Below are 13,953 nucleotides of genomic sequence, written 5' to 3'. Positions count from 1 at the left end.
CACCAGGTTCTATGGTAGCCCACACAACCCAAGGGTGGGATCTCTCCTCCTGGGTCATCACTGATCAGAATTGGCTCCCTGAAGGATTGTTACCAAGTACTAATCTAGGATATACTTTTTGACTGCTGGTTCCTTTACTGTTTGGTAGTCAATCCTAAAAGGCTGAAGCTATTCACCCCTTCAATACTTGTATTGCTTACTGTATCTGTTATTATTAGTTGGATCTTATTTAAATTTAGTCCCATTTTTCCCATTATGCTCTTTGACTTTCATTATAAAGCTTCCAGATCATTTACATTTTCAGTTAGCAGAGTAATACCATCAACAGACCAAGGTATTGATGTTTCTTCCTCCAATTTTAGCACAAGCTCATTTTCTTCCAATCCAGCCTGCTTCAATATATATATTCAGCATGTGGGTTGAATAAATAAGGACATATTATGTACCCTTACCTCATTCTTTGGGTGATCAGGAGCCAGTCTGTTTTACCATGCTCTGCTTGGTCTGTGGCTTCCTGTCCTGTTTATAAGATTTGCACGAAAACAATGAGTTGTTCTGAGATTCCTCTTTCCTTAAGGGTGTTCTTAAGGATAGCTTGACCAGGTGCCACAATCAAGTCCAAATCATCCCTTTTTCTCTACCATGGTTCCAATCCATTTTAGCTCCCATCCCTCCCTGCTGCACTGGACATAAAAATACAGCTCAAAGTCATGTGTACTTTGAGTCTAGGATTATTGTCGGGTATCATTTGTTCTTCAGTCACTGATTTTTGTTTTTATTTTTTCCATTTGCAAACACATTTTGCTGGAGATTTAACTGCACTGAGATTAACATCCAAGGTATCAGAAATCAATTCACAGGTCACTGATAAATATTGACATACAGAATGAAACAGCTGTTAGTTTGCAAAAGGATGAAAAAGCTAGTTCAAGTTATGTGTAAGAGTAACATCTGCTCTAGAAACAGTAAGTGGAATCTGTAGCATGTGCTTTCTGTGTAAATAAATTCAATAATGAATGTATCTTCAGCACATCTTCAATACTGGTAGCTGGGAAGTAAAACTGGAAAGAGGCTATCCATGCCCACTTTTTCATTCACAAACACCCAATATGCCACAATCAACCAGCATGTATTGTGGTGTGTTTTCTATTCAGTGCCCACCTATCTAGAGGTCTTTTGACATTTAGTTTGTGTGTACAAAAGAAGGACCTGCCTGCCTGCCCGCCCACATGCATGCATCCATCTATCTATCATCTATTTTTAACAGATATAAAAGAATAAAAAACAAGGAAAATTAAAAACATTCAAATATTTCAGTAAGTCACTGAACACAGAAATTGCAAGAGTTGTATAGTTGATGCTCAGTATAACTCTGATGAAGTCTTAGTCATAAAAAGCAAAACACACTGACAAAAAAAGAATTAACATTTCTGCTATGATCTCTGAGTGGGAGATATTGGTTCTATTCCATCCCACCTGCAGAATCTCACTGAACGACCTTGGGCTGGCCATTCTTTCTCAATCCAACTAACCTCAAAGGTGAAGAAAAATGCAGGAGAGTCTGGTACACTTGCCATCTCCAGTTTCTGAATAAAAAGCAGGATTTAAAGGTAACAATCCAGAACTGCATTGGAGAATGTGTTCACTTAAATGTTGCTGAATTGCAATTTGGAGTATCTCTCCCTGTTTCCCCTTGTGACTGGTTTTACTGGGAACTGCAATTCAGGTGCATGCTGACCCCTGATTCCTTTCCATTGTATATAGTTGTAAAGATTTGTCTTCAGTAGTGGTTTAGGGATTTGGTAGCTTGGACGCTTGCCTTTTAAATCCACAATGAAGTGGGAAACAGGTAGTTTTCCTTAGCTGGGCTCTTGTCACAACAGCCAAAGGATTTTGTACTGTTTTGTGCCAATTCCTTCATTAATTCTTAATCCCAAAATCTGCCCCACCTCCTCTTTTTTTAAAGGCAGACATTTTCCTGATTAGTTACACACCGTTGCATGTAGTTTGGAAATTATGTTGAATTAAATAATCTTAATTATAGCTTACTATAAAGTGTTGGTTTTAATACTGGTGAAAAATAACTTCTTTCCCCATTGCTGCTTTTTATGAACGTGCCTGTTCCTTTCAGTAGTAGAGATCCTATAAACATCATATATTATGGTAATAATGGGAATTTGGAGTACACTGCCTTGGGCATAGAGGTATTTTATACCTTTCAGTTTCCTTTTATTTTAATGTATATATAGATCAAGCAAAGGGCTCATTAGAAAGCTCTCTGCAGAGGTCAAGTACGTGTAAAGGCCAGACATATCCAAGAGATGCTGAGTTTCTAGGAAAGCTGAGACATAGTGGGATTGTTGAAACAATAAAAGCTTTTATTGCCCTTTAAAAGCTGCACCTCTACTTAATTGTAACCACACATCTTTCTTAACAGTATTTTTTAAGCCTTCTTTCCTTCCTTCCTTCCTTCCTTCCTTCCTTCCTTCCTTCCTTCCTTCCTTCATTCATTCATTCATTCATTCTTTTGAAAGTCAAAAACATAAGCTGCTACAAAGGATGATAAAATGTTTTCTACCTAGCAAAGGCGGTTTTGCCTATACTATGCCAATGTTTTGGGTAACATAATAAAGTTTGAAGAACCCCAAGTCCCGTTTCTGCCCAGTGTTGTTGTTAGTTGCGATGTCATGTCCAACCCATTGTGACCCCCAAGGACAACGTTCCTCCAGGTCTCCCTGTCCTCTACCATCCTCTGGAGTCCATTTAAGCTCACACCTACTGCTTAGTGACTCCATCCAGCCACCTCATTCTCTGTCGTCCCCTTTTCTTTTACCCTCAATCTTCCCCAGCATTAGGCTCTTCTCCAGTGAGTCTTTCCTTCTCATTAGGTGGCCAAAGTACTTGTGTTTCATCTTCAGGATCTGGCCCTCTAAAAAGAAGTCAGGGTTGATCTCCTCTAGGACTGACAGGTTTAATCGCCTTGCAGTCCAAGGGACTCTCAGGAGTCTCCTCCAGGACCACAGTTCAAAGGCCTCAATTCTTTGGTGCTCAGCCTTTCTTATGGTCCAACTTTCATAGCCATACATTGCAACTGAGAAAACCATAGCCTTGCCTGTGTGCACTTTTGTTGGCAGAGTGATGTCTCTGCTTTTTAGTATGCAATTTGATCTCTGGTTCCTCTGCCTCTTCCAAATCCTGCCTGTACTTCTGGTAGTTCTCGATTCACATACTGCTGGAGCCTAGCTTTTAGAATTTTAAGCATAACTTTACTAGCGTGTGAAATGAGTGCAGTGGTGCAGTAGTTTGAAGATTCTTTGGCATCTTCTTTGGCATCTTCTTATTGTTCCTCTCTTTGGAATTGGAATGTAAACTGGCTTTTTCCAATCCTGTGACCACTATTGAGTTTTCCAAATTTTCTGGCAAATTGAGTGTAGTGCTTTTACTGCATTGTCTTTTAAGATTTTGAATAGCTCAGCTGGAATACTATCACCTCCACTAGCTTTGTTGTTGCTCAGATTTTCTAAGGCCCATTTGACTTTACATTCTAGGATGTCTGGCTCGAGGTCAGTGACCACCCCATCTTCGTTATCAGCGACGTTAAGCTCGTTCTTGTATAGTTCTTCTGTGTAATTTTGCCACCTCTGCTTAATATCTTCTTCTTCTGTTAGGTCTCTGCCATTTTCGTCTTAGTTAGTAAGAAAGTTTCTCTAATGTTCATTCACAGCCGTCCTTCCTAATCCATTAGATTAGATGGATTAGGATGGCTGCCTAGTCTTCATGGGGACAGGAGGAATAGTTAGAGTTGAGTGATCGGAGTAAAATAAAGTAGAGTACGAATAAAATAGGTTTAAATAAATAGCAGTACAAGATAAAACTAATAAATTGTTCTCATCAGCACCCTCTTCCCTCCTAAATCCATTATATTTTTCTCCTTCCCTCTAGAAAAATAACATTTTTTGAACTTTTGTGTGATGTCCTTTCAGGAATTTGAAGAGATAAGAGTCTTATCACATTATGGCTCAGTCTTTTTTTCTCAAGGTTAAACTTGAAATATTCATTCAATCTCTCTTCAAAAATCCTCATTGCCCTTGTTTGTCTTTGTTGCCCTTCTCAGAAGATGCTCCATGTCTATGATGAGATGGTATCTGTTCGTTATAGTATCATTTGTCCCTAAATAAATTAGCAAGACAAAATAATTGCTAATGGATTTTGGATGTTGTTCTATCTCATCTCTAATCCTTGCTTCTGGCAAACAAATGCTTCCTGGAATGATAGGTCCAGTCAATTCATATACATTTTAATTCCTCATAGTTATGAGTTAGCAATTACTTCTGTTTGACTCCTTGCAGGGTGCAGCCATATCCCCTCCAGTCTACTGTTTCTTGTTGCTCTTTTCAAGTGTGTGTGTGGTGTGTGTGTGTGTGTGTGTGTGTGTGTGTGTGAGAGAGAGAGAGAGAGAGAGAGAGAGAGAGAGAGAGAGAGAACACACCTGACATTTGTTTCTAAGTTTCAGTGTCTAAAAAGATATCTCTTCTTATTGTTCCTCTCATTTACTGGGATAATTCTTTTTTCTTTGTTTGTTTGTCTTCCTTATAGGGTGGTTTTGTCTATCAGCTTCTTCATGTGGTCTGATCAATCTCTATCCTGTTTCATTAGCTAAAGTGTAGCCACTTATTCCAATCTTGGAACTATATATTTTCATGCAGGGGCATTTTAAAGCAGTGCAGGCCACAAGAGTCTGTTTCATTTGTCTTCATTTTTTGTGAAGACACCACCAATAGAAGGTGGCCTTTTCTATTCTGTCCTCTTGTTTTCTATTCAGGTAAAAAACTGCCTGCATGCATACAGAATAACAAAGTTGGAAGGGATCTTGTAGGTCATCTAATCCAACCTCCTGCTCAAGCAGGAGACCCTATACTATTTCTGACAAGTGGCTATCCAGTCTCTTCTTAAAAGCCTTCAGCGATGAAGCACCCACAACTTCTGAAGGCAAGATGTTCCACTGGTTGATTGTTTTCACTGTCAGAAAATTACTCCTTATTTCTAGTTGAATCTCTCCTTGATCAATTTTCATCCATTGTTCCTTGTCTGGCCTTCAGATGCTTTGGAAAATAGGTTGTTCCACCCTCTATTGACAGCCCCTCAAATATTTAAACATTGCTATCATGTCACCCCTGGCCCTTCTCTTCACTAGACTAGCCATGCCCTAATCTATACTTTGATTCCTTCTTCTAGCTACATCACAAAAACACACACAGGAGTTTCATGTATTCTTTCTGTCTTTTGTTCCACTTGTACTGGCTGAAAAATCATTTTTGGATTTAACAAATCGTTCTAATTATAATGTTTTAAATCCTAAACCACCACCATTCTCAGCCTTTGTCCAGTCAGGATTATATTGTCCAATCAGGGCATTATAATTTCCTATCAGATGGTTGATAACCTTGGGGACCAGAAATATCTACTAATGTCATCTGGCCCAGTCTAGCCCTGATGCAATAAAGAAATAAAATATAATTAATTATTCTACAAACCAGGAGAGAAGCCAGGTAGGAGCAGTGCATATTCATTATATGCAGCCATCAAGTTGGTTTTGACTCATAGCAATCACACAGACTTCTCCAGGATTAAAAGTAATATAGACATCTATAAATATAACAGTAAATGCTTGTAAATATGTCCAGGGTTTAGATACCGCCAGGAAACTCCCTTCTGGACATAAGGGTTTGCCTAAATGCATGTCCCAAAGCAAAAATTAAGAAATAAGAGGGATTTGCTTGCTCTCTGTTTGGATGTAACTTCATGAAAATAATGCTTTGTACACAAACGGTTATATTAAATATGAATAATTTGACTGAGTGTGTTTACACAATTAGATCGATCTCTATGTGAGTATTGTGTTTAGCTGTGTCTTGCATTTTTATTTAGCTTGGGTAATGTGCAGAATGTTGTCAGAATGCATTATAATTGAAATAATTGTTGATAGGGTTTGTAGAGATCTTAACGGTTATTGCTGCATTTAAAAAAATAACTATTGTTTTCCTTTTTTTGTGGTATTTTAAGGACATATATGACTTTTGTTATGTTATGTCCTCATGTGTAATTTTAGGAATTTTTCCCAACATACATAGTAGGCAGCGCACAGCTACATAGATATGCTCTTCCTCTTTAAATAGCCATATCATGCTTAGAAACCTTTAGGTGCTGTATAAATACTACAGTTGTAATAGTAATAATAGGATTGTTCTGTTTGAGAAACTGAGTTACTCTGACTATACATCAGAGGAGGAACAAAGCATCAAGGGATTGGACTCAGTTGTGTCCCCTCTGGTGACAGAAAGTGCTTTGATCTGGAGGAGATTCTCCAGAGCAGGAGAGGTAATTTCATCTTCTCTCTGTGCTGCCCTACAGCCAGCTCCAAAGGATTAGCAAGGCTCTTTGGAATAACATACTAGGTGGTACAGGGGAGTTGCAAAAGGAAGAAAGAGGATTTTCTCAGATCTCTCCCATTTCCCTTAATGAACTCTTTAGTGGAACAAACGGACACAATTGAAACACAGATTTGAATAGGAGGCACAGCAATAGGAGTAACAAAACAAACTAAGCAAGATCAGTGAGTAGCTAGAAGTTAACTTGAGCAGCAGGCTCCTGTTTTCACAAGGAGAAAAAAAAATTGAGCTCTCAACATCAAATTGCTCCCAGAGACATTAGAGCAACTTAACAAGAGCTTAACTTCTTCTAGGAGGCTAAGGAGATTTGGTGAAATAAGACTGAGAGGATTGGAGGCATGTCATAAAAAGTCTGAGGAAAAAATAGGATAAGTAGTGAGGCTTAGATTTTTAGGCAAAACCTGAATTCAGGAAATTCACTTATTGAAATTCACTTACTGATTAAACATGAAGGAAAGGGAGTTAGCCCAAAGGCTTTCTGCTAATATAGTCAGTAAGTCAGAGATCGGTGGAGTAACAGCAACCAGCTTTCAGTGATTTTTTTGGGGGGGGAGTGGGGTTAGTATTTTTATATATCTACATCTAAGTGAAATACAAACCTATTTTTCACCACTACCACCACAACCTGAGAGAGAGGTTAGGCCCAGAAAGAGGGACTAATCTAGTCACCGAGGGAACTTCCACATCTGAGAGTAGACTAGAATCCAGGTGACCCTATTCCTAGACTAGTCCTTATACACTGGTATGCAAACAACAATAATAACTAAACCATTGAAAATACTATTTACCTGAGGAAAATTTATTTATTCATTCAGCATATGGCATATCATACATGGACTAGCAATGTATATTAACATTTTCTTGCCATGAATTTTGAGAGCCAGGAAAATCTACAGGCAAGGAATTTATTTTCAAAATTAGGGCTGAATGAATCAAGAGAAAAATTGGCTGGTTATGGAAACATTATTCCTTCTGTGCATGAATCCCAATGAAAGCAGCAGTTGTGACAAGTTTAGCAGGCAAATGCTTTTTCCAACAATTGTTAAATTAACTAGCAACTAAGAGATGTAAAAAATCACTATTCCAGGGACACTAGCAATATTGCATTTTTCATTCATATTATACCAATCTGGATACAGATGGATTCATTTGACCAAATCAAGCACACATCTCAAAATGGAAAAAGATAAGATCAAATAATTTGCAAGTATGGATCACCTAAACTATACTTTACTTGGTGACATTCACTTGTGAGTAGGTTGTGAAGTATTCATAAAATAGGGCTTAGCATGATAGAATCCATTCCTACCTTAACATTTAATAAATATTGAAACATACCAGATTCATATCATAAATCATTCCACATAAATAGTCATCCACATAAATTGTTTGAACGTTCTTGGCTGGAAAATGTAAAAGACCGTAAGAGTAATCTTGTTGACTCAGACATAACCCATCTTACTCCAGCATTTTGTTTCATGTAGTGCTCAACTAGATGCCCCTGGGATGCTTCAGAATACAAGATAGAGACATACCTCTCTCCCCTTGTCAGCATGACACCCACCCCCAGCCTTAATAAAACACTGGGCCTCCAAGATTGATGGCCCTTGTCTATGGAGATTCTCAGTCATCCAGGTCGTGGTTGCATCTATGGGACATAGATAGCCTTTGTTCAGACCTGTCCTCCATGATTTTATCCAAACTCTTCTTAAAGCTGTCCAAATTAGTGACTATCAATATGTTCTGTTCAGGGGTGGATTGCTGCCAGTTTTACTACCAGTTCACAACCCGCGCACCACATGCATGTGTTGTTCAATATAAATTGTTCTGCAAACATGCGTAGAACAATTTACAGTGAACAATGCATGCACAGTTACTAAAATCCAAAATGGTGGTGGCCCAGTGGCAACAAAGGAACCAGTTTGGGGGCGTGGCAGGCCTGGGTCGCTGCTGATAATGCGACCCAGGCCTGACTTCCACTATTTGTTCGGCCGAACCAGGCTGAACCAGCAGCAACTCACCTCTGGTTCTGTTGTAGTTAATTTCATCAGTTAAATTATGTGCTGCATGATATGCTTTCCCCATTGGTGATAGTGAGCTTGTATGCTTCAACAGTGTGCTCACCGACAGCTATTTAGTAATGCAGTCATGAAACTGAGGGTAAAGCTTGGATGTTGTGGCAAAGGTGTTTATTCTCCTGTGTCCTTGTTTCTTTTTTCTTGCAATCTTTCTTGCACAAGCTCTAAATCCCCTTTTTAGGTTTATATAAATGTTTTATCCTCCTAATACTGGCATGCTTAATAAACATTAATCCCTTGTCCACCTGGGAAGGGCAGGCCTCCCATCTGCTCAGCTCTGCCTACTGAGCTTTGTGCTGTGCCTTGGGTGTATTTATTTGTTAATGACAGCTGAGGTTCTTATGAGCAAAACAGCAGGAGGTCTGCAGATGTTGAAGGCAAGGCAAGGAGGGTCTGAGATGAACTCCTGTGCATTTGTTGTGAAGGCATTCTAAGAATCTATTAATCCATAATTATTTGGATATTGCTTGTGAAAATAGACAACAATAAATTACCAGTCAGTTGAAAAGAGGGGAAAAGGGAGAGAGGAGGAGGCAAAAGAACTGCTATGCACTTTTGTTACATTACTACCTCTTAAAACAAATTAACTAATTTTTAATGTGCCCATATCATCATTCTGTCATCTGAACAAAAATTGGGAGTATTTTCAGATGTCTGTCTATGAAGAATCTGTTAAGTATTTTTTTTAAAGGAACAGTGGGAAGGCCATAAAAGATGTATGATGAGCAGTTGCTGCAAGACTTAGGAAAGGCGATTTGGATTGTGCAAAGGGAAGGGTTGTGGCCTTTGCCCCAGAGGGAAAGCAATTCTGGTGATGACTAGAAACTCTTTGACACACTCAGTCCGCCTTTCTATTTATCCATGTGGGTGAAATGAGTTGCCTGAAAGATAGACAACCTTTATATACAGCAATATAAATGGTTTAAACAACCAAATACAGACAAATCACATGCCCAGACGTAGTTCTGAACATACTGCAACAGCTGGGGAGGAGGGTGAAAGTGGTGGTGGTGGGGGTCACAGGCAGTGTATTTCCTGTTGAGGGATGTAGCCCAGGAAGAGAAGTAGTGCTAGAAGTGAACTGTGCAGATGGATTTGCGTGGATTTGGGAGAGATTGTGGGAAGAAATGGAAAAGATTGCAGCTTAGATGAGGAGTGGTAATATAGCCAAGATGGGAAACTATGGGAAATAAATATTTCAAAAAGATTCTGCTATAACTAATGTATCTGCTTGGGAACTTACTATTTTCAAGATTATGCTTTTAGCTCAGAGTAGCATTAAATAGGGTGGGTTTTCCCCCCTGAAATCCATGTGGTTTTTGCTTGGTTGGTGTGGGTTGGAGAAATAATCACTAGTGGGTTGTTTTTTCTAAGATGAAGATTTTTGATATGAGATGGGCTACAACTAAGAAGAATATGTTTGGAAGGCACTTTGCAAACATGTGGAAGAAAAGAAAGAGCACCAAGAAAGTAGTGTGATGACAAGTGCCTCCTAAGACTAGGAGGATTATGAAGGATACACCATAAATAATGGCAAGAATAATCCAAGGCACCTGACCCAAGAATTCCAGGATCTTTATACAGATCCAGAATATCAGGTAGACACAGGAAGAATTAGAAGTCACAATGCAGGAAATCAAATATGATATAGTGGTCATTACTGAATCTTGGTGGATGAAACTATCGGATGAAAGCAAAAATGGATGGATATAATTTAATCAAAAGGCCAGACAAAAGAGGAAGAAGAGAAGAACATGATATGACACAGGAATTTAACATCCCCAAATTTCCTGAAGCAGTTGTTCTCTTTATCCTGATTAGTAGCTGCAGAGCCTGAGGGGCTGCTGAGCCACATTGGCCTATTCTTCCCTGCAAATCTACTATAAGAGCTGAGGGACGAAAGCCTTCAGGAGGAAGGAAGCCATGGGTGGAAAAAAGCAAGGGTGGGGGACAAGCAGGCATCCCCTTTTGCCTGCCCCCTTCTGATTTTAAACTCTTCCCTACAGCATCCCTCTGGTGCTCCAGGGAGAAAGGAAGTAACATCCAGGCAGAAAAACAAAACTGGCATAACTCAGGGGCTTCTTCCACTTTGAAGCTATTAATCGAGATGTAAGAGAATCATGGGAACAGTGAACAAAGATAAGAAAAACAACACTATGGTATTTTTGAGCAATCATCATGGTCCTATGATTACAGGTAGTCCTCAACTTACAACAGTTCATTTAGTGCAGGGGTGTCCAAACTTGGGAACTTTAAGACTTGTGGACTTCAACTCCCAGAATTCCCCAGCCAGCTCTGGGAGTTGAAGTCCACAAGTCTTAAAGTTCCCAAGTTTGGACACCCCTGATTTAGTGACTGTTTGAAGTTACAACGGGATTGAAAAAGTGACTTGTAACCATTTTTTACACTTATGATTGTTGCAGCATCCCCATGGCCACATGATCAAAATTCAGGTACTTGGGAACTGACTCATATTTATGATGGTTGCAGTGTCCTGGGGGGATCACGTGATCACCTTCTGTGATCTTCTGACTAGCAAAGTCAATGGGGAAGCCAGATTCATGAGTAACCGTGTTACTAACTTAACAACTGCAGTGATTCACTTGACACTGTGGCAAGAAAAGTTGCAAAATAGGGCAAAACTCAATGAGTGTTTCACTTAACAACAGAAATGTTGGACTCAATTGTGGTCATACGTTGAGGACTACCTGTATGTGATTTATATATAAATCTAGTCTACTGTGACTCACATCTTTCAGTTCCCTTTACCTGATCTTCAACCCAAATTGTATTCACTGTGTAAATATGGAGCTAGAGCTACATTGAAAAAGAGGTGTAGGGCACTGCTTTGTCTTATATTTTCCAGTGAACTCATCAATGTATTCATATAAACTGCCTTTATGGAGAAATGGCTTGTAATCAAGAGAAAAGTGGACATGCACAGTAAAAAGAGAGTTATATATGACTGTGTGTATTATACATGCTTCTCATAATCCCAGAGAAAATTCAGTTGCTTTGAGGAGTTTGGAAAGATATTAAGTGTGTACCCTTGAGTATCCCAAAGTGCCTTTTTGAGTTTGAATCTACACCCCAAAGACATTTTTTTCTTTGAATTTGAAGTCATACACATAGTCTGTCTCACATGTACATTATTAGGCATTGTAACCATTCTGCGAGGGACACAGTGGCTCAGTGGCTAAGACTCTGAGCTTGTTGATCAGAAAGATCGGCAGTTTGGTGGTTCGAATCCCTAGTGCTGCGTAACAGAGTGAGCTCCCATTACTTGTCCCAGCTTCTGCCAACCTAGCAGTTCGAAAGCATGTAAAAATGCAAGTAGAAAAATAGGAACCACCTTTGGTGGGAAGGTAACAGTGTTCCATGCGCCTTCGGCATTTAGTCATGTCGGCCACATGACCACAGAGACGGCTTCGGACAGCGCTGGTTCTTTGGCTTTGAAGGGAGATGACCACCGCCCCCTAGAGTTGGGAACAACTAACACATATGTGCGAAGGGAACCTTTACCTTTAACCATTCTGTGAATGCAAATGTGAGATATAAGTCCACTGAATGAATTACAGATAGTCCTTGACTTATGACCACAATTGAGCCCAATGTTGCTAAGCAAAATATTTGTTAAGTGAATTTTGCCCCATTTTATGATCTTCCTTGCCACAGTGGTTAAGTGAATCTCTGCAGTTGTTAAGTTACTAACATAGTTGTTAAGTGAACCTGGCCTTCCCATTGACTTTGCTTGTCAGAAGGACACAAAAAGCGATCACATGTTCCCAGGACACTACAGCTGTCATAAATATGAGTCAGTTGCCAAGCATCCGAATTTTATTCACGTGACTGTGGAGATGCTGCAACAGTTGTAAATGTGAAAAATGGTCATGTCACTTTTTTCAGTGGCGTTGTAACTTTGAATGGTCACTAAATGAACTGTTGTAAGTCGAGGACTACTTGTAATGCTCAGGAAGGGGTAGTTTGTCACCCAGCTATTTCATCCATGGCTTCAGGAGCTGAAGAAGATGAAAAGGCCCAATAGTGCACCTAAAAATAAACAATAAGAGTTAGGCCAACACATAGGCCAAGTAACAAGGGAGCTGCCTTCTGATCATTCTGATGCTCTGATCATTCTTGATCTTCTGATGCTCTGATATTATTCACACAGCTTCTGATCTAGTTTATAAGAGATCTGCTCCACTAACCAGACTGCAATTATCTAACATGATCTAAATATCTGAACTCATTGTATAGTATTAACATCAATGTGACCTTATTTAACAAATTTAAGCTTCTTGATAATCTCCGAACAGTTTAGATGTTTGGGGCTGTGTTTGCTTTATTTTTTTATTTAGAATATGACTCTCCTAAGATATTTGTTCTAATCCTGAATTCATTTGTTACTAAAATGCTAGATTAAGAAAACAAACAGTACCAGTGGCCATTTGGAATGAGATATAGATAGAAAATAGATTTGCCCTACCAATTCAGAGCTATTCCAACATTTTGGATTTCACCTGTCACAATGTGCGCGCACTTACATTGCTACCGAACTGGTAGCATAGGTAAGTGGATTTCACCCCTGATGAGAAGCGAAATGTCTTCAGGGAAAAATAAAGAAAGTCCCAGTTGCCTTTTGAAAAAGCACCGTTGGGATTCCTTTTTGTTTCCATGTTTTTTCTGTTTTTTGCTCTATGGCCAAGGAATTGATAATAGTTGCATAAACTCTCTCTTCTCTTCAACCTGAGAGCATTTCCTAGTCGAAAAATCAATCTCCTGAAAACAATAATCTGACCCAAATTATACAAATTCAGAACTGCACTGTAACCTCCGTATTGGGAAATTAATGGCTTGGAATGCAGAAGAAATTGATATTTTGATGCTATGTGCGTTTTAATGAATAAAAGTGTAACCGTGTGATCATTTCATTTGCACTGCTTCAAACATACACAGAAGTTCTAACCATTGTTCTTTTTCTGGATAATGGCATAGCCTTTATAATACACGATCTAAAGACCTTAGTGGTAATTGAAGCTGCCTTCCTGTTGTGGTTTCCTAAGGGCAAGCTTCGTTGAGCACAGTGGGATTTACTTTGGAGTAGCTTTGAGATCTGCAGTCAGGTGCTGCAAGAGCAACAAGGATGCAATGGATAGACATGAAGTCCTTAGATATTTGCTTCTAAAATTTTCTGTTTTTCTTCATAGCTCCTGCCCAGGCACAGATCATTCATGCTGGGCAGGCATGTGTTGTAAAGGAAGATAACATCAGTGAACGAGTGTACACTATTCGGGAAGGTGACATCCTTGCTCTGCAGTGTTTAGTTACAGGGCACCCACGGCCACAGGTAAGCTTTCTCTTCTTATTATCAGAATATTGTTTGATCTGGTATTCTCAGGTATTCACTGCTATATCAATATAGAGAT

At 39.3% G+C, this 13,953-nt stretch overlaps 1 protein-coding gene across 1 annotated transcript in view; it reads left to right on the top strand.

Moving 5' to 3' along the window:
- Positions 1-13,953, top strand: part of MDGA1 (MAM domain containing glycosylphosphatidylinositol anchor 1) — a 341,865-nt gene that overhangs the window by 88,474 nt on the left and 239,438 nt on the right. Inside the window, exon 2 of the mRNA XM_081942783.1 lies at positions 13,735-13,874. Within this exon, the coding sequence (XP_081798909.1) occupies positions 13,735-13,874 (140 nt within the window). The remainder of the gene's footprint in view (positions 1-13,734; positions 13,875-13,953) is intronic.

The sequence above is a fragment of the Natrix helvetica genome, assembly GCF_964273705.1.
Source record: "Natrix helvetica genome assembly, chromosome: 2".
NCBI classification, from domain to species: domain Eukaryota; kingdom Metazoa; phylum Chordata; class Lepidosauria; order Squamata; family Natricidae; genus Natrix; species Natrix helvetica.
The sequence above is the reverse complement of the archived record's forward strand: the minus strand, read 5'-3'. Positions and strand labels throughout refer to the sequence as shown.